The sequence below is a fragment of the Rhinolophus hipposideros genome, assembly GCF_964194185.1.
Source record: "Rhinolophus hipposideros genome assembly, chromosome: 22".
NCBI classification, from domain to species: domain Eukaryota; kingdom Metazoa; phylum Chordata; class Mammalia; order Chiroptera; family Rhinolophidae; genus Rhinolophus; species Rhinolophus hipposideros.
This window is the reverse complement of record NC_138068.1, coordinates 43,531,728-43,557,374: the sequence shown is the minus strand read 5'-3', so window position 1 is coordinate 43,557,374 and position 25,647 is coordinate 43,531,728. Positions and strand designations below refer to the sequence as shown.

General features: G+C 50.0%; 2 protein-coding genes across 2 annotated transcripts; one reads left to right on the top strand and one right to left on the bottom strand.

Moving 5' to 3' along the window:
- Positions 1-226: 226 nt before the first annotated feature.
- Positions 227-5,554, top strand: THBD (thrombomodulin). Its single transcript, XM_081034748.1, has 2 exons — positions 227-552; positions 898-5,554. Exon 2 carries the CDS (start codon positions 1,331-1,333, stop codon positions 3,209-3,211), a length of 1,881 nt encoding a protein of 626 aa, XP_080890874.1. The 5' UTR covers positions 227-552; positions 898-1,330; the 3' UTR covers positions 3,212-5,554.
- An 8,001-nt stretch (positions 5,555-13,555) lies between these two features.
- SSTR4 (somatostatin receptor 4) lies at positions 13,556-17,934 on the bottom strand (the record flags this gene model as incomplete). The annotated part of the gene is given in 13 exon segments (XM_081033784.1): positions 13,556-13,627; positions 16,761-16,884; positions 16,886-16,929; positions 16,933-17,262; positions 17,264-17,304; positions 17,307-17,354; positions 17,357-17,534; positions 17,537-17,635; positions 17,639-17,661; positions 17,664-17,699; positions 17,702-17,839; positions 17,842-17,907; positions 17,910-17,934. Coding segments are annotated over 13 exon segments (1,224 nt in total).
- Between the last annotated feature and the right edge of the window lie 7,713 nt (positions 17,935-25,647).

Genomic DNA, 25,647 nt, shown 5'->3' with positions numbered 1-25,647 from the left:
TGGAGAGAAGGCCTAGGGTATCACACACACACACACACACACACACACACACACACACACACACACACACACACTGTACCACTCTCTGTTATGTTTGGGACCCACCCCTCTGCATTCTCCATAAATGAATAAGCGGAAAAGGTCGCCAAAGTGACAGATTCCCATCTCCTCCTCCCAGCTCTCCCCACCCTGCACGTCCACAGGGCCCTCTTCAATGCCCTTTGCCACACAAGTGACACTTATATACACCTCTGTATCAGTCTGATCTTTCAGCCAAATGGAAAAATTCCTAACAGACTCGAGTGGGATCCACCTTGAAGTCCACAACGCCTGCAGGAGAGGGCTCCCGGGGGAGGATTCCTCCTTGGGGGAGGCAAGATGGGCTGTACCTCTGTGAAGCTGGGCAAAAACAGACCACACTGTCTAACGTTCCCCACAAGACGCCTGACCCGACGGGACTCAGCAGAAATTTGCCTGCCATGGCTTCTGAGAGGTGGCAGGACCTTGGAGCACGACAGCATCCCGGAGACTTTTTCCACACGATGAGATGAGGTCTGGCCTTGGTTGCTCATGCTCAGGGACTCCTGTGTCCCTAGTTGAGCAGGGGTGGGCGGGTGGGGGGCGGGGGGCACCAGCGTTGGGACGTTAGGTCAGTCATCCCGGCTTCCTCTGTCATTGTCCCAGCCACATCCTCGGTCTTCTGGAGTCCAGCGCACCGCAATTTCCAGGGCTAGGAGCCCTAGCCCTGGGCGGGGTCTAGCTGTCTCCTTGCGATTGTTGTCTTTGGGGAAGTCTACGCCCTAGGCAGCCCCTCCCAAAGTCCTCTTCTTGAGGAGCAGCTCCTGCCGGGGCCCCGCATGTCCTGAACTAACTCCCTTCACCCTTCTTCATTCACAGCCTTCATCATCCCGTCTCATCTTCCCAGAGTTCTGCAATCCAGGCTGTCCTTGAGACCGGTTTGTACAACGAATTTATGAAGAAAAAGAAAGAGGACCAAGAGATTAGGGGAAGCTGCGGATTAAGTCCATTTTAGGGCTGCGAGCCTGGTGGCCCGCGTGGAAGGAGCACGACTGTCGCCTTGCTGACAGAAGCGCTGTCCTCCCGTGGCGCCTGCGCTCGGCGACCCCGCGCGGGGACCGCCCAGCGCCGGGGCTGGGTTTACTCAGCCGGGAGAGGTAATCCCAGGCGCGAGGGCGGGAACAAGGCGTCAGGAGAACCCAGTAATCCGAGAATGCAGCATCAGCCCTTCCCCCCGGGCACTTCCTTCCTTTCCCCGAACGTTCAGGGAGGGAGGGCTGCGCACTTATAACCTCGGGCCAGGGCCCACCGCATGTCAGAGGCTGCCTCGCGGGGGCTGCGCGCAGTGGTCCGACGCCTGCGCTCTGGGACAGACGCCAGCCGCTGTAGCTGCCGGCGCCCTGCGCTTCTCAGCCCGGGCGGGGCTCCAGCCCTGTCGCGGTGCCTGCGCTCTTCCTGGCACCTGCACGCGGGGTGCCGAAACAGCATGCTCCGCGTCCTTCTGCTCAGCGTTCTGGCCCCCGCCACCCTGGGGCTTCGGGCACCCCCCGAACCGCAGCCTCGCGGCAGTCAGTGCGTTCAGCACGACTGCTTTGCGCTCTTCCGGGGCTCCGCGACCTTCCTCGCCGCCAGCCAGGCCTGTGAGCGCCTGCAAGGCCACCTGATGACCGTGCGCTCCTCAGTGGCAGCTGATGTCATCTCCCTGCTACTGAGCGGCGACGGCGGCCCCGGCCCTCGCCTGTGGATCGGCCTGCAGCTCCCGCCCGGCTGTGGCGACCCAGGGTCCCTCGGTCCCTTGCGCGGCTTCCAGTGGGTTACCGGCGACAACCGCACCAGCTACAGCAGTTGGGCGCTGCTCCACGAGGACCCAACACCTCTCTGCGGTCCGCTGTGCGTCGTGGTCTCGGCTGCCGCGGCCCACGAGCCGAGCAAACCGGCCTGGGAGGAACGGCAGTGCACCACAGAGTCTGATGGCTTCCTCTGCGAGTTCCACTTCTCAGCCTCCTGCAGGCCTCTGGCTGTGGAGCCCAGCGCCGCGGTGGCCGCCAGCGTCGCGATCGCCTACAGCACCCCGTTCGGGGCGCGCGGCGCGGACTTCCAGGCGCTGCCCGTGGGTAGCTCCGCCGCGGTGGCGCCCTTCGGCGTGGAGCTGGTGTGCGAGTTGCTGGCGGGAGAGGCCGAGGCGCGCTGGGGCGCGAAGGTGCCAGGCGCCTGGGACTGCTACGTGGAGAACGGCGGCTGCCAGCACACGTGTAACCGAAGCGCCGGGGGGTCGCGCTGCCTCTGTCCCGCCGACTTTGACCTGAATGCCGACGGGCGCTCCTGCGCCGCGCCTGGGGAGCACTCGTGCGACACACTCTGCCAGCAGTTCTGCGTCCGCAACCCGGACGTGCCCGGCTCCTACTCGTGCATGTGCTCGGTGGGTTACCAGCTGGCGGCCGACCGGCACCACTGCGAGGACGTGGACGACTGCGCGCAGCTGCCCCGACTGTGCGCTCAGCGCTGCGTCAACGTGGACGGCGGCTTCCAGTGCCACTGCTACCAAGGCTACGACCTGGTGGACGGCGAGTGCTTGCAGTCCGTGGACCCGTGCGTGGGGAGTAACTGCGAGTACCAGTGCCAGCCTGTGGGCCACACGGACTACCGCTGCGTCTGCGCCGAGGGCTTTGTGCCCGACCCCCAGGACTCCCACAGGTGCCAGATGTTCTGCAACCAGACTGCATGCCCAGCTGACTGCGATCCTAACACCTCAGGTTTCTGCCGGTGCCCCGAGGGCTACATCCTGGACGAGGACTCCATGTGCACCGACATCGACGAGTGCGACAATGGACACTGCCCCCCGCCACACGCGTGCCGCAACCTCCCCGGCTCCTACGAGTGCATCTGCGGGCCCACCTCGGCCCTCGCCGGCCAGACTGCCACTGACTGTGACCCTATCAAGGTGAGCGGCGGCGACGAGGGCGGCTCTGGAGAGCCCCCGGTCAGCCCCACTCCTGGGCCCACCTTGACACCGTCGCCTGCAGGATCTCTGCATTCTGGGGCGCTCATTGGCATCTCCATCGCTAGCTTGTCTCTGGTGGTGGCGCTTTTGGCACTCCTCTGCCACCTGCGCAAGAAGCAAGGGGCCACGAGGGCCGAGCTGGACTACAAGTGCGGAGCCTCCGCCAAAGAGGTTGTGCTGCAGCACATCTGAAGGGGCACCCGTCTCACAGCCTCTGAGGGCCTCCCTCCCTGACCCAGCTGTTCCCTGGGCCTTTCCTTCCCTCCTGTGCCTTATCCCCCTGACCTCCCCCCAGCCTTACTCCCTGGCCACCCTTAGCGGGCATCAGAACTGGAAAAGACCCCTCACCCTTTTTTTCACTGATTCCATGAATCGCTGGGGAGAGGGAATTAGGAGGGTGCACCCCAGTTTCTCTCATGAGATGACGGGACAGCTGGGCAGAGATGGCAAGTGTACAATGAAAACAGAGACTGCAGAGTGTCCCATGCCCTCCCCATGGGGTACAAGAGGGGTTAGTTGTCCACAGCCTTTTGCGCAGACTATGATCTGATGAACTAGTGAGTGTAGTCCTGTCATCGATGATGACCAAGGTATTTATTTTTTAAGTATTTGGGCACTTTTTCTTTTTTCCCTGTGTGTGTGTCTTCAGACCCACTTTTGAGTCCCTCCTGCCATTCCTCTCTCTCTCTCTCTCTCTCTCTCTCTCTCTCTCTCTCTCTCTCTCTCTCTCTCTCTCTCCTTCCCTATCTATATATTTATGTACTCTGATTTATCATGTAGCAGTTAACGTATCTTGGTGAATTTTTTTCAACCTCCCACATTTACAAACCAAGCCTCATTTTCCCCTCATTCCTCCCAGTTTTCCCCTTGCCACCCACCTGAGCCACCTTACCTGTGTCTGACCCTACTTCTGCTCTTAGCTGTCTGCCTAGACAGAACTCTTATGTGAAACAGAAACAAAAACACTAAAAACAAGAATGATTAGGCATTTGTTCTTTTATCAGATTTGCTAATTTATCCTGAAGTTTCAGGCTTCCGGAGTGATGATAACATTTTTAAAAAGGTTAAGATGTGAGAGGCATTTCTTAAATTAATGTTGCTGGACTGTCATAGAAATTTGACCCAAGGAGTTTTTATTTTTATTTTGTGAACAGTGAGCCTGGATTTTATTATTGTTATTGTTTGGTTTAGACTGAAAGGTAGTAATTGTTGTTAAGCTTCTCATGCAGTTGCCTGTTCTATTATTATTATTATTATTATTATTACTCATTTTTAGCAGTGTTGAAATGTTCACATGATTGCTCTAGATTGAGAGAAGAAGGAAGCACCTCCTAGGAGACAGTGTAAGAAAGTTTTGAGCTGCATAATTCATGCCAATTACTGTTTTGACGCTCACTGTTTTTGTAATTTGTAGGCCAAACTAAAACCAGCTGTACTGTTTTTTGGGGGGTTTTGGGGATAGAGCCTAGAGGATGCCCAATTAGAGCCTCACCTTGATCAAGACCTTGAGAATTTCTTCCACTTCAGAGGGACCTCATAACCTGAAGCAGCTGGTTAGAAATGTAGAAACTTGGGCTCCACCCCACCTGCAGCAAGACAACGTGTATTTTAACAAGATTTGCAGGGGGTTTATCTGCCCAGTAAGTTTGAGGAGAGCTGTTCCAGACAGCTTCCAAGTTTCTGGAATATACTAAATATGGATCAGTAGCAAGTAGCAGGCCAAGCCAGGCCCCCTTTTCTCAAGAAACTGAGGAATTTTCATGTGACAGCTTTGCTTTCCTATAGAAAAGACTAGGTACACACTTTTCAACATTGCTACACAGGGTCTTTGGTTCAACTAAGCTAGGAATGAAATTATGTATGGAAAAAAAAATATGTAAGTGTATCTTTCCTGACACAAAGATTTTCCTTTACTATTTTGTAAACTCAGTATATTTGTACATAGTTATTTATTTATTGGAGATAAACTAGACCGTGGGCAAAACCCTTGCTTATGACATCACATGTAGAAAATAAACAAATAACAATGCATTCTTGGGTTGTGTCTGTTCACCTCCCCTCCCCTGTCCCCCATTTTATGTCATTAAACAGGGTTGGTGAACAATGCAAATACCATGAAATGCATCTAAAGGCTGTTCCACACCCATCACTAGCTTCCATCTGCTTGTGGCATCATCTCTGACTTTCAAAGATCTTTCCAGAAGAGATTATTTTCACTGTAGAGGGACTTCATGTTATGTCTGTGTGCACAAATATTTATATTTTTCCTTCTGTAATTATAACAACTTCATACACAGGACTTGCGTCCATGCATTTTAAAACACATTAAAGGGTTATTTGTTGGGATAAATTAAGGAAACAGTCTGGGGCACATCTAGAATCCCAGCTGTGTGTCCTGCCCATGGTTTGGTATTATCTTCTTTCTGAAGTATGCAAACAACAGTCATGAAGGGGTCTCAGTCTGCGGCTCAAATTCCAACAATTGTTTCTGCATACCGAAGTCTCATGCAGTATTAAATCATTCTCATTTCTGTTGATTATTAGAAACTTTATTTTTTAAATATACATATTTCCTGGGCCCCTTTTCCTGGGTTGGTGGAATTGGCTGAATTTTATATGCAACACCCTGAAAATTTTCATGAAGCAGAATTTGGGAGAAAATTGAGTTTGCCAAATATCCAAATATTTTTATGTATCTGGTAACTTCTCAGTTTTAATCTGAGTAGTTACTGTTGTGAAGCCACAGTTGGAGATTTTATCATTCATCTTGGATGAAGTTGACAGCTCTGGCTGTGTGTGTTGAGCGCTACTATGAGCAGTGCCCTACCCAGATAACTGACTGAGCAATGTTGCCCTTAGGAGTTTGGTACGTAGACTAGCAGAAAACCAAATTCAATAGAAGGTACCTATGAAGGAAGAACATGCTGAGTGGGGCAAAGCAGGTAGAGATAAATTGTGCTGAGGGTCCAGAGGAGCGAGGTGTACCTTACAAATCTGTCCTCACTACCCAACCTTCCACTTTTCAAAAGGGTCTGCTCCGAAGTAGCTGTCAAATTGCCTTTCAAAGGCCCATTGTTTTAGGTTTTCTTCCTTCAGAGGAGTGGTATTTTCTTAAGAACACAAGAAGACCAAAGCACACTTTTAAGACCCCTTTTAAGAACCCTTACCAGAGCATCTCGGACCCCAGAACCCTAATGGGCTGGGGGCCCAGACCCTCCGTATCTTCCTCACTTCCTGTCTCCTGGGAGATCAGCATGCCTGTTTACAGACTTCATCTGAACTTGAGATTCTCAAAACAACTAAGAAACCACAGACCCTCTTTGAGAAAGACACCAGGACCATATAAACAGTTAATTAAAAAAAAACTATCCCCCAGCGTTTAAAACCAGGATAGTTCTTATGGAACAGGGGCTGTGAGTGAACCTGTATAGTCTCTGCTTTCTGTTCACATTGTTGGACATCCAGGTCTGAGGGGGAGTCTCAAACCTTATCAAGTGCTACATGTTTGCAGATGATGCTCCAGAGTGGGCAAGCCCTAGAAGAGAAGGCTAAGGTGGTATTTCTGCATAAGTCAGAATTTGATTTTATGAGTCAAATTGCTTTTCATTCTTCCCCTCGGACCTAACCTCTTTTCGTGGATTAGTTCAGCAAATGTTTATTGAGCATGCTCTCTTTTCCTGGCATGATGATAGGCATGCCAACAAGCCCCTGCCTTGATAAGCTTACACTCTGGTGGGGGAAAGAGACATAAAACAAATGATTGCCCCCAAATTGCATTTAACTTGGAAACAATGATAAGAGCTGGTAAGGAGAAGCACAGCACAACCAGGAATCAGGCTTTAGATTTAGAGGACTAGACTTTGATGAGCTGATCTTAATGCTAGACCTGAAGAAGCAGCATCGGTCAGTCAAAGCAGAAGGGAGAGGAGAGCAGTCTGGTGGAAGGAGTGGCACATGAAAAGGCCCTGCACTGGGAAGGGTCTTGGCAGAGGGCATACAGAATAGTGAGCAGGGAGGAGGGTGGCCAAGACAAGGCTGACACAGTGGAAATGGCGAGCTAAGAGTGGAGGAGGAGAGGGAATTAACTGCAGGCCAGAGTAAAGATATTGGTTTCTAGGTGCAAATGTACCACACAAGTAGTTTTAATAAGAGTGTGCTGATATTTGATTTATGTACTGCAATTGTTTGGAAAGGTAACAATTCTAGACTTATTTGCATGTCTCCATGAGCAGGTAGCTGCACAGTTTGCCTTATAAGCATGGAATGTGTGTGTCATATACACCTGGATTTGACACCTGGTGGTCACAGGACCATGAGTGCCATGAAACCCCTCTAAGGCTGTAAAAAGACATGTTGGCAGTGCCACCTCACAGCGTTTCCATGACGATTAAATGAGGTGACCTAGCACAGGTCCTGGCACATAGCAGGTTCCCAATAAATGTCAGCTTATGTGCCATCAAATTAGTGGATGCATAAGTGAATAAAGAAAAAGATTATGTTGAGATCTTAAGGGTTTTGAGGGCAACTTCAAGGTCACACAGAAAGAGGAAAGTATTCTTTCAAGACAAGGTGCAGTCACTTAGAAGGAATGCTGCTGGGGTGGCCAGTTAGCTCAGTTGGTTAGAGTGTGGTGCTGATAACACCAAAGTTACCGGTTCCATACCTGCATGGGCCACTGTGAGCTGTGCCCTCCTTAAAAAATTAATTAATTAATTAATTAATTAAAATTGCAAAAAAAAAAGAATGCTGCCAATCCTAGAGGAAGTGTCATGGTGGGATTCAGGGCATCAAGCAGAGCTTAAGGAGGAAGAAGTCAGTACGGGGGAGAAGCAGCCTCCAGAGCTGTAAAATCCTGCTTCCAAGGTCTATTGTCCCTGCTCACAAGGCCCATCAAAAGACTGAGTGTAGAGATCCCCTCCACTGTGCTCCCAGGGAAGCCACTGAGAAGAAGAGAACACATCCCACAAAAGCCCTGCTTGCTTTCTCAAGGCCCAAAGAAGAAAGAGCAAGGTGGCTTCAGCCTAGGCAGAACCCAGAGCTGTGCCACCCCCACACACACACCCTCAACATCACTTGGGGCCCTCATGTTTAACAACACCAAAGAGGAACCTGCAAAAGAGGAAAGAATCATCAGTGACAAATGGTGCACAGGCCCCATTGTGCGCAGACTTTCACAGTGGGACTTTGGGGCAAACTTCTGACCCTTTCCACCATCTGCCACACTGGCATTGCAAGTGGGCCGTAGGCCTGGGCCCCTAACGAGGAGGGCTTAGACACCTCTGTGACTCCTCCCCATGGCCAAATTGCCCTTGCTGCACATCAGAGACTGCCCACTCAGAAACAGTGAGTGCTGTCACCTTCTTCTTCTCAGGGAAGGCAGCGTAATCAACTAAAGTTCAGGGCCCTTTTGGAACTCTCTGTCAGTACAATATACGCACATTTGCTCCTTTTCCTCTTTCTCTGTGGGGAAAGATGAATCTAAGCTCTGAGCAAAGACTGCTCATTGATTAGGGACTTAGAAACATTAAGATCCGCAGGCCAGGAAATTGCTGGCTATTAGGCTCAGGCCCCCAGAAGAGTTTGCTAGGCCCAGAAAGTAGTTACTGCACTTTATTTTCTTTTTTTTAAATTACGGTATAATTGACATACAGTAAATTTCACTCCTTTTAGGGAACAGTTCCATGAGCCCTGAAGACTACATACACTCTTGGAACCACTGCCATCATCAGTATATAGAACACTTTCATCACTCTAGAAAGTTCACTGGTGCCCCTTCCCCTTTGCTTCCACTGAACTAATCTACACACACAGAATCAGGCCTTTTTCCTCCCTGGGGCTTGCTATGCTCTCTTTCCCTTTATGGGAAAAGATCTCCCCATACCAAGGGTCCCGTTTTCATGTTTGAATTACAAAGATGATCTTTTCTAAGCTATGACCAGACATCCTGACTCTCTTTACTTTCAGCAAATAGGTTTTAATGAAACCCAGCTCATATGTCTCCCAATGTCCTGCTCATTCACCCCAAGTTGTGCACTTGTGTTGCCAAAAATCCTGGCAGCCCCCCGGAATGTATAAATAAGCAAAAAAAGCAAGACAGCAAACCCCCACATTATGCAGTTTCAGAGAGAAGAGGGAACTTGAGGGGTGCAATTCAGTAAGATATGTGCAAAGGAAATGAGGGTGCTGCCCACTTGCATCTCATGTGGCAAACCACTCCATTCCTTTCTGAGGTTCCTGGTGACATTTGACATTCTGTATGTGGATGAGGCCAGGTGACAGAATATCTCCCAGTTCTAACTTTTGGGGGGGGGGGGTCCCTGTTGCTCTTATGTTAAAATGTTGGTTAATTATTATATCACCTCTTCAAGGAAAACAGAAGTTACAAAGAACGTAACATTCTTTGTACATTTTTACCATGGTCATGACTTGTTGGAGGGGTCCTCAAGCTCCTTAGAAAACACATCCCCTGACTTTTTCAGGCATTTCTTCATTATATAATACAGGCAATGCCCAGCTCTTTCTTTCTTTCTCCCTCCTTCCCTCCCTCCCTCCCTCCCTCCCTCTCTCTTTTCCTTCCTCCCTTCCCTTCCCTTCCCTTCTCCTCCTCCTCCTCCTCCTCCTCCTCCTCCTTCTTCTTCCTCTCTCTCTCTCTCTCTCTCTCTCTCTCTCTCTCTCTCTCTCTCTCTCTCTCTCTCACACACACACACACACACACAGAATGTGTTCAGCGCTCTCTCTCTTTGTTTTGAGAGAGACCTTTCTCCTTTTTTTGGTCAGCAGATTCAGATGTAGGCAAACAATCAGTTTCCTCTTACAAGAGAAACAAAATATGTTTTTTAACATCAAATTTTAACAGAATCAAAATTCTCTTAGGAAATTTTTTGAAAGTGTGACTGTGAAAGACAAAAGAACCTTGGGGTGCCTTGCTCCAAGTCATGCCCCTGGAAATGGGGAGCAAACAGCAGATGGGATCCAGTGAAAAACAGCAAGGTTGTCACCTGGGGTACACGACAATAATGATGCTTCAGGGGCCACAGACCAGACATTTCCTGTCCCCCTGCCTGAAATAAACCTTGTTTTAAGCAGGACATTTCATGACCAATATTATCCTGAGATGAAACCTGCTTTCTTCTGCATATTTGAGGTATGGCAGCTGCTGGCCATCACCCTCCTGGCATCAGGATAGGTAGGTTCCCACTTTCTGTTTCATTTGTCTGAATTTGCAGAGCACAGGACATGCTGTAATAAATATGGAGCTAAGATGATGGAGCAGCTCAAACCTAGTAGCAAGCCGTCTGAGGCCCACGACAAATGGAACAACAGTTCTGATGGGGCTGAGTCTTGAAGGATACTCCACTCTGCAGGGTTTTAAAGGGAGTTTTGAAGCCCTGGCTTGGTGGGGAAGCCATACTCTCTCCAGAGCTCAGAGTAAAAGCCTCTGAGGTCATTGAGAAGTTAGCAACATGCCCAGGGTCAGAGTCAAGCCCCGAGTTTGTGGGTAGGTGCTTCTGGAGCCCAGGGTGTGTCTTTTCAAATCCAGAAAATCAAAAGGACACAATTTACTAAATAAGTTGATTGAGGTCTCCCTACCTGGGAAAAAGAGTCCAGGAAATGGTAATGGTTGGGTGGCCTTTCTCGATTTGGGGAGAGCACTGTCCCCAGTTCTGTTCCCCTCTTGTCATGCTACTGTCTGCCCACCTCCTCAGGGTACAGATCATGGCCACCACAAAAAAAGTGGTGACAGAAATAGTCCCTACCTTGATTGGTGTGGCAGTGAAACAACTGCAAATGTATATGTGTCAAAATTCATAGAACTGTGGACTTTAAAAGAGTGCATTTTATCATCTGTAAATTATACTTTAATAAAAAGAGATTTAAAAGAAATCACAGCCCCCTCAGAATGTCTGAAAACAAAAAAACAAAAAACTTGATGTAAAAAAAGGCCAAAAAGAACACTCCCACTCCCCCAACCCCTGTGAAACAACTCTTTGCATCAGCCCCTTCATCTGTCTTCTCTGTCATTTGGCCCCAACCTGTATGGTGAACCTTCCTCTGGGCCAGTCACTGCACACTTAGGGGTAGATTCTACCCCTACTGTTCTGCTCTTTCTCTAGGGCCATGCAGTTTTCCTGCTATCACTCTGGGTTGATAAGTGGGTGTTCTATTGCTCGTCTGCATGTTTCCAAGTGTGTTGTCTTACCCACCCCACCACACATCTACACTGTGCTGGCACTGCCCTTGGGCAGCCCTGAGTCATTTCGACCCAGTCATTTCAATCCCCACACAGCAGCAGCAGATGCCCTTGGTGTCTTGTGATAATAGGAAACCACAGGTTTTATTTTAGCAAAGTCAGTACTCTCATTCTAGGCAACACAGTTAATGATCTTGGATTTTTTAAAAAAATATATTGGCTCTCCCCCATTTTCAAAAGTGCCCTATCTTATTGGACACTAAGCCACTTCATTCATACGACTGGGGACCCTTCCTTCCAGTAGATACAAAGTTACTGAAAGTTGAAATGAAAAGGACATAATCCTCCAGCCGACTTTCCCTGAAAAGTAGAGGGCATGTGTGCCCTGGTTTACAAAGACTTGGAGTTGATGGGTTTCTTTGCAAGATAGACCCACACCTGTCACTGTGGTGCCATGGCACCTTCAGTGCCTCCTTATACAAGCCCTTTGTACATGTTGACCCCTCTGCTGAGATCCCTCCACACCTTTGGCCCCAACCCCTTCCTCTCTTGGTTAATTCCCATGCAGCCACTCCTGGGGAGCACTGCCCTAAGACAAGGTCAGGTTCTTTTAGTATGTCATCTCGTGAAACTAAATTCCTTTTGTGTATCATTTTTATTTTGGTTTAGAATTGTACTCTCAGTTCTGTGCTTATCTGATGAATGCCCATCTTTTGCCACTAACCAACCTCTGAGCTTCATGAGGACAGGGGAAATATCTGCAGAGGCTTCCCCTGCACCTTGAAGCTGCGCTGCCGGACAGACGCAGAATTCTGTGTGCTCTCCACATGCACTCCCACCTGCACACTCACCAGGACATGACCTGTACACACCTCCAGAGCAGAGCTTCGGGTATACATAGTGCTAACTAGCGGTGGACAACACTGTGGAGTTGGGACGGGGCACCCGATCTTAGGATTCGGACCTTTGTGCCTAAGGAATTTGAGGCTGTTCTGTTATCTCCTTAGGGTGAGGGAGTGTGAGAGATGGGCATGATTCATGACCAACAGCCTACCAGAGAAGAGCTTTGGTAACCAAATGTGAGGGGATACGCCCAGTCAGTGCTCAGGCTTCCCCATCTCATTTCTGAGGCAGCACATCAACACATGCCACACATGCTTGGGTTTTCTTTCATATCAGCCTTTAGCACCTAAGGGGTGCTAGGCAGGGTGTTTTTTAATGAAAGTGAAGCCAGAATTTAAAGGTTAATATGAAAATAGTATTCATCTTTGCTCAAAGATATGCTGCTGACAAACAGGGCAAAAAGCCCAATGCATGACTGCCTGCCATGTCCTAATACATCTTCCCAACCCTGTGGAAAAATTAAACACCTGGATTGTCACTGAAGAGTAAATTAAAGGCAATTGTAAAAGGCAAAGCAAGTTCACTGATGGAGGGGTGCCTGAAGACTATTTCTACATATGATAAAAAATATGGTTTCACTTATGTTGCAGCCAAACACTGTTCTTCCTGGTCCCAGTAAGCAGACCAGCACTAAGGTCAAAGTGCCTTCACAGCCAGTGTCAGGCAGGTAACACATGTCAGTGCCCTTAGGAACCTGGCCATCTCCATCACTGACCTCAATTCACTGCAAACTTGCTGCACACTAACCACGAGAGAGGGTTTTGTGCAACCAGCTGTAACAGAGACCTTGTAGTTTATGCAGGCAGCATTCCCAGAGTCATTCAGCCCCAGGAATTGAGAAGGTTCTGACACTGAAGAGGAGATCACCCAATAGGACCCCGACTCTACGCCCTCCACTGCACGATTTATTATTACAGGGCCAAGGGCAGTGGTAACGCTCATTTTCAACAAGTGAAGGAGAGAGCACTAAGCATAAAGGAATGTTGTGTTTAACTTCCCATGTCTCAGTTAGCATGTCTCTCCAGTGTTCTTGAGGAAGCATAGTTTACAGCTGGGAAGCACTCGAAACGTACCACGTTCCTTTGTGCAGAGTTGACGTGGGAATCTGAGGCTTGGAGAGGTTAAGTCACTGCTCCCAGGGCCCAGCTGCTGCTGAAATCCCTACCTCCTAGGGACCTTTTTTTCCATCACCTAAGGCTGTCTCTCCTTCAACCAACACCAACCATGTTTAAAAGGTTGCATTTTTAAATACTCAGCGGAGCATGAGTGTTGCCGAGACTCCTAGTCAGTGTCCCATCTTGCTCATCAGAGACTTGGACCAGAGAGAGTCTCTGCGTGAGAATAAAGAGAAGGCCCCCCCCGCAGCCAGGCTGGCACAAAGCCCAGGAGTCCACTCCCGCTTCAGACATTGCCAGTGCCAAGGACTCCTTACCTCGCTGCCATCAGCCTGAGGTGTCTTTGCAGCTCAGGTCAGCCACGTTCATCGAGTGCCGGGCACTGGGCACTGCCTGGCACTGGGAAACAAACAAATAGCTCAGCTTTAAACACTGTGAAGAAGTTACAGTTACACAGACAGCAGCACTGACGCCCTGTGGGTGCTCAAGGTACCGCTGATGGGCACTGACCAGTTAGGCCAGACGGTCCATGTCTGGGTGTGTTGGTGTGTGTGTGCATACACGTGTGCATGCATGTGTATCTGTGGGTTCAAGAGGGACTGCACCTTAGTTAGGAGCTTCCAATGCATGTGCATGTCTCTGTTCTACAGTACAGACTTGGCTACGCACGTTCTCGCCAAGACAAATGTATACCACATGAGCGCACAGACTCTGAAAACCCGCCTCTCTCCTGGCCCTCCAGCCTGAGAAGACCCACTGCATCAGCACTGACCACACTCGACAGATCATTCTTCTGGCTGGCCACTGGAAGGCTCAGTATCCAGTGGTTTTATGCCCAAAGACAGTTTAGGTCAAGGTGTTTTCTTTTCTCAATCAGTAAGGGAGAATATGCAGCTGTGTGAAAAAAAGCACAGGGTTATACTTCTGAGAATCACCATGTGTTGGTACTAGAAGGAGATCCTGATTTTGCAGGCAGAACTGTGAGGATCCTGGGGTTCAGTCACTGACCTCGGTCATATGACAACTGTGTCTAAGACCAAAACTCAGCTCTCAGGTTCTCTTATACCAGGAACCTGCTCACATCTGGTAAAACCCTGACTTTGGTCAGAAGGCTTCAGAGAGGGGTGTGTTCTCCCTTTCTTTCACTTTTAGAGAGAAACTTTGGCTCGTGGTAGAATCAAAGTGTGCCCTGGGGTCTTGCCCTTCCTGCTTGGTCCTGCCTTGATGATTTTCTTTAGCCTCCCAACACACTGCCTGTGCCCACAGTGGAATGTCGGCTGGCTGTCTGAGAACACCCAAGACAGGCAATATCTGCTAAGCTGACAGGTACAGGATGTTTTTCTCCTGAAGCCCTCCTGCCAGGAAGTGAGACCTCTGCAAAGAGCAGAGGTGCACTCTCTTCAGCTGTCCCTCCCTCTCCTTCCCCCATATCTTCCCCTCACCATCAGGACCAAGCCAACCAAACCAGAAGTCTCATTTGCTATGCTAAGCCAGCTGGAGTCTCCCACATAGCACTTCATGCATGTTTAATAGCATGTTTTCACTACACATTCCTGCATAAGTAAGCATTACAAGCATTTCCTCAGCCCCCACCTCTGCTTTTAGCAGAAAGCAGGACTGAAGCTCCTCTTAAGCTGACTTTGTCTTTGGGGGAAAGATAATTTATCCTTGGGTTAACATCAGGCAAAAGTTATGGCCTTTTACTGTGTTCAGCTTAAATATATTTATTATCTACATCTGGCTGATGTTTTACTGAATGTTGACTTTTTCCTTAACTGGGTGATAGAGCTGCCTTCTCTATCCAAAATCCAGGCTGATTTCCATCTGCATTCTCTGGTCTTCCTTTCCGTCCCTTGGATCCCCTCCCACTCACCATCATGGTATAAACTGCCACCTTCACGAGGTCTCATCCTCTGATGCCAAAGGTTCAAGGCAAAAAAAAGATTGCATCATAGGAGCTGGATGAGATTTATCCGCTGTACTTTTTATTACTGACCTGCTTTTATGCCTCATAAAAAACCCCACGTCAGATCTCCCTAAACCATTTCTACTCACTAGAAAACTGTTACTAGCCTAGGACAACCAGCATGACACTTGTGATTGCAAGCAATCATTGGTCCTCAGAGTGACAAAGCTGGTGCCTCAGGCTGTTAATACAAATCTCTTTTAGCACAAGAGCCCAGGAACAAAAGCAAAGGGAGAGTGCTTGCTGGCATCTCTCTCCCTCCTTTCTCTTTCTGTATATGCTCTATCCCCACCACAAGGCAGAAACTGCACAGAGCAAGGGCGCTGGCTGCCTCCACCCTCCGACAATCCTCTCCCATGCAGAGTTGCTGTAACAAGTCACGTGCAGATAGCTATTCCTCTCTGGCATCCTCCTGCTTTCTACCCCTTGAAAAATAGCCAAAAATTCAGGAGTGACTAATATCCTAGACCAGTGCTCAGAGGAATCCTCCCCAATTGAAGTTTCCTTCCGAGGGCCAGAGTCCTTGGACGAGGAGAAAACAGAGGAGCTTTGATGCTCTTGGGGCTGGCACACAGACAGACTGTTGAGAGGAGGTGGCCGTGGGGGAAACAGGTGGTAGTTCTTAGGTGAACATCCAGGAGAGGCAGTCTGCTGGGCTGTAAGGGTGACGCAGACCCCCTTGGAGGTGGCCACACTGGGTGGGTGGGGAAAGGGCTCTTCAGAAGGTAGTGGTCTTGTGTGGCATGCAGCACAACACAGACAGTGAGTGAATGAGAAGGGGCAGCGAAGGGTTAAGAAAGAAACCAAAGGGAGGAGGGGTGTGGGAGATGATGGTAAAAGGGATCAAATATATGGTGATGGAAGGAGAACTGACTCTGGGTGGTGAACACACAATGGGATTTATAGATGATGTGATACAGAATTGTACACCTGAAATCTATGTAACTTTACTAACAACTGTCACCCCAATTAACTTTAATTTAAAAAAAAAGAAAGAAACTGAAATCAAGAAAGTTATGGAACAGGGAGCCAAGGGTCGCATAGCCTCAAAGGACTGACAGCCCAGAATCAGGCCACCTTGTGCCTTTTATTGATGTACACACGAGGAAGTAACATTGTTTTCTCCATGGTCTGTGAATGTCATCCATTATAGTAGGAAACTGATTGAAACCAATCACCCTTGCCTGCGGCAGCGGAACGGTAAGTCTTAGGATGGATGTACCTTGCCCAGGGACAAAACCTTTATGCTGAAACCGACTGAAATAAATATGGAGAACTGATGTTATCACACCATTGAATGTCTTCCCAAGCAGGTTGTGGGAAGGAATGCAGCCACTAAGGCAGACGCTCTCCTTAGCCGGGGGAAGGCAGGGGCTTATGCCCACCTCTATCCACCCCGTGGGTTCTCCTGCTGGTGCCCACACAGCTGCTCCTGCCTTAGGTGTGCCCCCCATGGGGAATCTTACCCATCATCGGCTAACCAGCCATTCTCTGGGACCAAACAGGGAGACATAAGGTGTGAGCACAAAGGTGAAGCAAAGTCCCTGAGGGGATCGTCTCACAGACTCTCCTCTCTTTAGGGGCAGGTACAGGGGACAGACCAGTAGGCTGCTGTGTGACAACAGTCTTGGTGAGGGGAACCTGCTTGCAACTGGGTTCTTGTTGCACCGGCTCCTGCTGGCAGGGGAGCAGGGGCTATGCTTCCTGTCTTACTTCTGCTCCTGAGAGCAGCAGCTTAACAGTCCAGAGGCTCTTCCTCAGCACTGACAGCGGCATCCAGGAGGCAGCAGCACAGGCAGAAAATCTGCTGGAAAGAATGCCAGAAGTTGTCAGAGAGACAGCTGTACAGGATAGGTTTTGCACAGGTGTTGGCATAGCTGAGGATAAGGGACACGTGGTTGACGGTGGCATCGGGGCTGGTCACAAACAGGTTCAGTAGCTGCACCGCATAGAAAGGCATCCAGCAGAACACAAAGACGGCCACCACTATCAGCAGCAGCTGCTTGACCTTCTCTGAGCGGTTCACCTGCTGCCAGCTAGCCCATAGTGCCACCTCCCGCATCTTGCCCCACCATAGGCAAGTAGCACAGTCTGACCGCCAGGATCGGCGCAGGAAGCCCAACAGGAAAGTGTGGAAGACCGCCCACCGGGCCAGGTGCGCCAGTGTAGGTTGCAGGTCACGAGCTGGCCTCCCCACGCCGGCCTGGTGCCTGCACAGATGGCCATGGGCAAGGTGATCAGCAAGGACGCCACCCACACGCCCAAGTTAACTAGCTTGGCCACGCTGGGCCGCAGGTAGGTGTCGACGCGCCGAGGGTGCAGCTCAGCTTCGTATGATAGCAGTCCACGCGGAGCACAGGCAGCCAGCAGAGGCTGGCGAACATGTGGAGGCCGTCCTCTCTGAGCCATGCGCTGCACAGCACCAGTCCGAAGGGCCAGTGTCACAGGGCTGCCAGCCAGGCCACGAGGGTAAGCTCAGCAAGAAGAGCTCATCGGCGACAGCCTGGCTGTCTTCATCTTGGCATAGCGGAGGATGGGGAAGATGACTAAGCGTTGCCCAGCAGGCCCACCAGGCAGGCCCACTAGCGCATAACTGCACTGGATGGTGACCGTGCCGCCCCTCCTGGGCCCGCCGTTACCGCCGCTGCTTCCTCTGCTGGGGCCAGGCTAGCGTTGGCCGCGGGGGGCCAGGCTGTTCCAAGCCCTTCCTGGGGCTGGGCAGCGTCGCAGGAGCCATCATGAGCCCGGTGCCCACCCGGGGTGGCGGGAGCGTGGCGCAGAGGATGCAGCGCGAGAGGCAGCGGGGGGCGGCCAGGCCCGGGCTCCGGCGCTCGGCTCCTCCTGCTGCACCGCAGTAGGGGCGGCGGGCGCCGCGCGAGAGCGCCCACCAATCCCGCGCTGCGTGGCCCCGGCTCCGGAAGCCCAGTGCCCCTCTGGGTTTCCCCACCTCGGCCGCTCCAGCCTCGGCTCCTCCCTGGCCCTGGCCCCCGGGCATCCAGACCCGCCCTAGGCCCCCCCACACTCCTGCCCGGCCTCCCTCCTCCGCCGCGCCTTCCCCCAGAGACGCTCTTTCCCACACCTTCGCCGCCCGCTCCCCTGCTTGGAAAGGGAGCCCTAGTTGCAGTAATGAAACACCGGTGTGGCCGGAGTACTAACCTGAGAGTGCAGAGCCAATTGCCCAGCGCTTGATATCCTCCCCCTCTCCACCAGGAACCCTTACATTTCTGGAAGACCTGCAGGGTCTGTTCCATCACTAAACTCATTTTATGGCGGCTTCTACTTCGGTAGGGGTGAGTTCCAGGTTTGTCAGTGGCGCCAGCTGCCCCCTTCCCGCACTCCGCTCCTTGGCAGTTCCCAGGACCTACTCAGGTAGATTTCGGTGTGGTTGAGATGGGGTGGATGCAAGGAATGGACACGGGCACTCAGAGGCACATGCCACAAAAGAAGTCCAACCGCTGACCCGAGTGCTGGGTGTGCAGGGCAGCTCCGACAGAGGTGGCGGGCACTGGAACCAGATGTTTCGAAAACTCCACCATGTGAACTGGCTGTCTTGGGCTGCGCATCTCCACCAGGGTCTCTGAAAGGTGCTTGTGGAGAGGACAGTCTGGAAGTGTTGGGGTTCAGGTCTGGGCTTCCTCCTTTTCAAACTGGAGAGTGGGGATTTTCCACCCTGGGCAGAAGATCCTTGTCTGGACAAGTTACATTGTAACTCCCCACCCTGTCAACCCTAGCCATAGCCCTGCTCCTTGGACCAGTGCACAGCAAATTTTATCAAGTGGGGATTTGCCTTGAAAATTTATCTGAAGGGTGGTACTGGCCCTTCAGAGGCCCACTGCTGAGGGGTGGTGGCCTGCTTGAGCCCCCAGCACAGTGCCAAAAAGCCTTTGGTGCCTCTGGAAGTGGCTCCCAGGTCACCAGGGTTGACGTCCCAGCTGCTATGGTGGGTGGCTGGGGAGGGGCATCAATATGCTTGAGGCCAGCTGGAGGAGACCTTTCAGAGGAGGGGTTGGAGGCTTCCCACTGCTATTGATACAGGCCTTTTTTGGGGGGGGGGTGCGGGGGTTAGGGAGGGTTGCACAGCGCAGCTGTGATCAGCATTTGTGCAACACAGTAGTTGATCCCAATCTCTGTCCCCAGTTTCTGCTACCCAACAGACTCATTTGCAATGTTTGTCCTAATGGTCCTCCTCTCCTCTATGGAGACTCCTTACCTGGGTCTATCCTTCCTCTGACCCCATTCTCATCAGTGCCCCTTAGGAGAAACCCCTTTGGGGAAGCAGATGGCAACTTTATCATTCTAGATGGTGCAGGTGTTTGCGGGAGAGGCCAAGAGAAACCTCAGACTTGTAGGGGGAGGATTATAGTGGATTTTCCCTTTAATCTTGGACTGGAAGAGACCCTTAAATGAGCCCCCTACAGAAAGTCCCCTCTGGGCCTGATGGGGAGGTGACCCAAGGCTGTTCCGAACTCCTAGATGCCCCACATCTGCTGTCCTCTCTGTCCATTTAATTGCCAGCTCCCTCCATTCCCTGAAATATATTTCTCATTGTCCTGCCTATCCTGTGAGCCTTTGGAATCCTTCCCATCTCCACTTTGAGAATTTTCCTCCTAACATTTCCTGTTTCTGCCCCTTTCCACCCCACAGGTATGTATACCTCGAAGCAAATTAAGCTAGCATTTAGTAAGGTAAATATGTGTTGCTGTCTTCCATGGTTATTAGAAAACAGTCCATATTCAGTGTGATGCATGCCACTACGGGAACAGCTAAACCTAACATTACTGGAGTCTTGGGGTTAGGGAGACTGAGTATTCATTCATTTAACAAATGATATGCAGGTAATGCACGTGCTGCCTCACTATGAGGTGATGGTCTACTGTGGGTAGGGCTGCAGGGACCTTGGATTTTCACCAACTTCTCTAGCAGACATATGGGAAAGTACCTGGCATCATAAAGGAAGGGTGGCAATGGTGGAGGTCATGAAAGGCTTCACAGAGAAGGTGGCAATAGCAAAGATGGTCATAGCAGTGAGGATGAAGGTAACTTGCAGAGGGATAAGCTAGCAGGGCAGATGTTCCTGGGAGCCTGAGGAATGGGCTGTAATGTGGCAGCAGCATTCGGTACCTGGAAGGGCAGCAGGATGTCATGGGTGATGATGAGAGGTGGTGAGGCTGCAACAGACGAAGGGTACCTGTGTGCCTGGTGGAGGCTTAAGATCTTCATCTGGAGCTGTGAAGAAGCAGAGACCTGGATAAACTGGTGTCAGTGTTAGAGCTGAGGTCTGTGTAGCTCCCGGACTGCTGACAGAGGATGGCCCTTTGTGAGGTCTGCATAGGGAGCCTTCGGGGCTGTTGCAACAGTGCAGGAAAGAGCTGTGTACTTGTGCCAGGACTGCTGCAGTGGGGAGCAGAGCAGGGCAGGCCCGGGGTATTCCGAGACCACATAGTACAGACAGGGCAGGACACTGCAGTCTTGTGGCCTTGAAACTAACCTGCCTGTTTCAAATCCAGCTCCACCTCTTACCAGATATGCAACCTTGGGTAAGTTCCTCAGTCTCTTCATGCCTCAGTTTCCACGTCTGGAAAGTGGGCCTGATGACAGTAACTACCTGGTGGGGTGCTGTGAGGATCCATCACACAGGAGTATAGGCGATGACTGGGAGACTACTTGGCTATGGGCAGCACTCAGTGAGTGTCAGCTGTCCTGGTTATTTCTTTTTCTACCCTTCTCTGGGTGGCCTTAAAGGGATGATGTGGACGGTGAGACTAAAGAAGAAAACTGCCTATCCCCACATGGCCCCACACTGTCTGATTTTCCACTGATTGGCTGCCTTCCGAGGGCAAAGGGTAAAGGTGACAATGTAGGCCATTGATAACCCACCCTGCATTATTATTACTGCTTTTGTTAGCTGTATATAGGTTTCTATTGACAATCTTTTCGTATCTACCTTTAAGCCTGAGGTACATGGGGAAACCATTACTATTCTCCCAACTTTGTAGAAATGACCAAAACAAAGCAAGCTTCGCTGACATAAGCTGACCCTTTTCTGCTTTGACTCACACCTTGATGATGGATTATGCTCAAACCAGATTCTTTTGGGAGTGAAAGAAGCTCTATTAGTAATTATGCTGAGACACAGCATAACCCCTGATTCTTCCAGGCAAACCAGGACATATGAATACTTTAATTAGGAGAGACTTTCCATTTTAATTTTATGCATCACCACATTAACTGGCAGAAAAATATTAAAGTTTGTTAAGCACTGGATTAACTTCTAACGGGCTGTCACTCCTCTCCCCAGGACATCATCCAGAAACGGTTTTGTTGTATGAATAGTAGAATTGAGATGTGCCTTTCACTGACAATACCAGGAACTGCTGGAGATTAAACTGAAATGCCCTGTATGTCCAAGGTCCAGAGTAGAGAATGTACTGTTTTCAAAAATACTCTTTCAAGCCTTTTATGTTTGGGGAAGAATCAGAGAAGCATTTGAGATGCGGACCACTCAAGTGACTAGATTCAGTAGATGGTGAGCATTTGGGCAGTTTGCCTCCCTCCTGAGATGGATGTGGAGGGGGACATGTGCCTCTAGGTAATGTTTGGCTCATCCTGAGGACACTTTTCTTCCTTTTTTCATGTCCCTACTCTACTGTCAAGTTCCACTATGCCTCAAACTCCAGGCCTGGGTCAGGAGTGGTATGCAGGGATTGGTAAAAGCATCTTAGCTTTTAAAAATTACTGAAATATCGCTTCTCGGCCTTTTGGCTAAGATCATGTGTAAAAATTACTGAAATAAGGAAAACAAAGTTGAGTGCATACCAAGTGTCACTGCCTTCAACACAGCACGACAATGACAAAACCTCATGCACCTGAAGAATGGGAGGTTGAGAAATTCAGGGCTGATAGAGAGGTTCTTCCCCAAAGTCAAGAAATAATCGTGAAGCTGAATTACTAGGAATTTTGAGTCAGCTGACAGTGTGGAGTGGGGGAGTGACTTTTGAACACTTGGCATTTTTGGAGGCAGCACAAGCATCCAATGTGACTGCCTTTGTCTGAATTTCAGCTCCATTGCTTACCAGCTATGGGACGATGGGCAAGACACTCAGACTCTCTGTGTGTGCTTCTACTTCCTCCTCTGTACAGTGGCATTAATCTTAGCCCTGTTGCAGATGGGCTGTTGTGTGGGTTAAATAAGTTGACATATGAAACAGAACAGTGTTTGACACCGATAAGCACTACATGTATTTATTATTAACACACCCAATGGGGGTCTCCGGTACTTGGTAGCTGAAAGCTCCTGGGCTCATCTGTTTTTGACCCAAGTAGGCTGACATCAAGTAGAGGTGTTTTTGGAGAACAGGCGCTTTTTGGCACGGTGTCCAGGTTCTTGGCATCTCGAGCAAAGAATTGAACAAGACACAGAAATACAGTGATGAAAGATCAATTTATTAGAAGCGAAAGTACACTCCAAAGAGATAGGAGTGATCAGAGCACAAGAGGATGGGTCAAGGGCCCTGACAAATGAGACCTTGTTGGTTTTCTTTTCTTTTCTCTAGGATGGGCTACTCCTCTCTAGGTATGGGGCCACTTGACTGGTACCTATGATTGACAGGAGGCTATTACCTCATCTTTCTAAACTGCACGTGTTCCTTCCCAGAATTCAGTCTGTTATAATGATATTAATGAACTTCCAGGAATATGTATGATGTTATAATGATGGTATAATGAGGCTAGGGTGAGATGAAGGTCGTTGTAGCCTTTCCTGCACAGGTGTTAGTGATCACTCTAATCTAGTTAGGTCGTCCGTGCCTTCAATGTCGTAACATAACAGTGGTTAATGATTATGGCAGATAAGGGAAAACTTTGGGCATAGAGGGGAGATTTGGGGGAGGTCTCTGGGCGGTCGCTCCCCAGAGGTTGTGTCCAATGTGCAGGAATGTTTGGAGACCCCATTCCTATCTCTAACTGCCTGGCTCATTTCCCCTGAGACGTGTGATCTGTATAATTCTCTATGGGAAGTTGAGGGACAGGAGTTCTCTTCTTCTGTATCTGCTTCCTGCTGAATGTGGCCATTGTCTCTGCCTATCGGAGATTCACGGAACTCTCGCTCTATCTGATCTTAAATGAGAGGAAGGGGTCTCGGGATCCACCTGAAAGACCACGTTGGTCTCCTTGGTCAGGGTGTATGATGTCCCCTAGATGAGGAGAGATAAATTTTGGTTAATAGATTAAAAGCGCTGGCCTCAGAGCAGGACTCAGAGCAACTGACACAGAGTGAAAGTCCATTTTAGTTTCATGGGGCTTTAACTATTTATTCAGGCAGCATTGTTTACCCAGGAGTTGAAATGGTCTGGAAAGAATGTTGGGCTACAATGATTACAATTAACAAGCTTAAATCACAGGCTTCTGGGTAGTTATCTGAAGCAGGGGGTGAGAGATATTCTGAATTCAGGCTAGGAGCAAGCTTTAGTTTAAGACCAATAAACTGATTTAAAAAGTGATTAAAGCCAGGGACCAGGGAGCTAAGAAACTAGGGAAAAGGAGACTCAAAATTCCTATAGTGAGGGGGCTCTCCCACATCATGTAACCCTCTTTCTCAGAGTTGGTGAGCTAGAAGGAGCAGGCATTACTCCTGTAACGTGTTTGTGGGGACAGAGCCAGGAATCAGTTTCCAGGCTCTCGGCCTCACGTGGAAAGGTGTTGGCTTGGGTAGTAAATGACCATCAACTGTGATCGGATGGCCATCAGCTGTGGCTAGTTGGCCGTCAGCTGAACCAGTGAGCCATTGGCCACTAATATAACTGCTGAGGCTACACTAGCAGCGGCTGGTGACTGAGCTAGCAAGTGCTGATTGTGGATTACGGATTGCAGAGAGGCGGATTGCAGCTAACAAGTGAGGTTGGTTGGCAGAGAAGTGGACGGCAGGTTGCAGATCGTGGCTCCTGCTTCCTGTGTCTCCAACCCAGCCACCAGCGAGAATATACTGGTATGACTCCCCCTGCTCAGTGGGTGTTCCTTTTTGGCCTCACCATGTCCTGCGTTCTTATGTGGGGAGTGGGACCAGAGACCCCGCATGACACCCTGCATGACAGTGTCGTTGCAGGGATGTGAGAGGCTCGACACAGACCCTGCTAAAGCTGCCATAGAAGAGGAGGCCCCAGCCCTCACTGGGAACAGGACAGGGGATCTGACATAACCTCAGCTTCTAGGCACTGATTTCCCTGCCGGCCAAGTGCCCTCCACAGGCTTCGTGTTAGTCCCATTGGGGAAATTCACAAACACTGATACCTGAACCCTGTCCCCAGACACTCTGACTACTTGGTCTGGAGGGGAAACCAGGCATTTGAATATTTTGTAGGCTCTCCAAGTAATTCTGAAGGGCACTGATGCAACATTTTACTAAATGGAATTATAGAGAGGCAGGCAGCCTGGTGCCACACTGCGCAGAAATCACTGTGCTGGAGGGAGAGGCCAGGAGAAACATCTAGAAAACCAAACAGAGGCCCCTCTGCTCAGAGGAGCTGAGAGCTCCAGAAGGGCAAGGGGCATTCTTGGGTCCACTGGGCAGAAAGAGGCTGGAATGGCTGGCCCTCAAAGCTGTCCTCTCCTAAGTCACTAACTATGTACCTGAAGGGGAACAAGCTATTGTGTTTCTCCACCAGAGGAGAAAATCCAGTGAAACATTCATGCTGAGTAGAAGCGGTGGGGAGACAAAGTCCATTTATCAGATGTTTCTCATCTTACCTGTCCCTTTGCTGTGGGAGGTATATACCTGTTTGGAGTCTGTTGATTAAAAATCTGGTGTCAGGCCCAAACTTTTCCCCTTATCACGCTGTTATAAGTTGTGCAGAGCTAAAGCTGGGCTAGGTCAGACGGGCCTTCTCCAGCTGGTGAGAGGGTCAACCATGGCTACACTTGGTCCCAGCTGCTGGGGGGCAGTCCCATTGAGCTTCCCAGGCTAGACAGAGGGTGGAGCAGGGGCCTCAGCCCCTCTTCAAGCCAGAAGCGATAGCTCCTTTGTTGGAAATGTATCTCCCCTATTTCCATACTTCCAATGTGCTCCTCATGCCTGGAGTCTCCTGGCCTGGAAGCATCTGGACCACAGGTTTCTGAGAAACAACCCCTTCTGCAAATAGCAGTGCACCAAGGAGAGGTTTGGCCCTCAGCAAGGAGAGCAGTCCTGAGAGCCACTTCTGTCACCTGCTGATTAGAAAATCATCTCAAGTGCTCTCAACACTCAGCTTGGATTTGATGACTTCTGCCACAGAGCATATTAAAGGCATAATTTATCCAGAGATAAGTCCCTAGCGTTGTCAGAGTGATTTACATAATCACCTCTTCTTTAGATTCCCCTCTGAACTCTGGTGATATGTAGACAATATGATGAGAAAGCAGCCCCACTCTGCCCCAGAGACCCAGCTATTACATTCAGTATAAGGGAGAGGGTTTCCTTTAA

What these genes read in the sequence shown, in the direction of transcription:
- THBD (XM_081034748.1), top strand. Translation starts at nt 1,331, where the DNA reads ATGTCAGAGGCTGCCTCGCGGGGGCTGCGCGCAGTGGTCCGACGCCTG.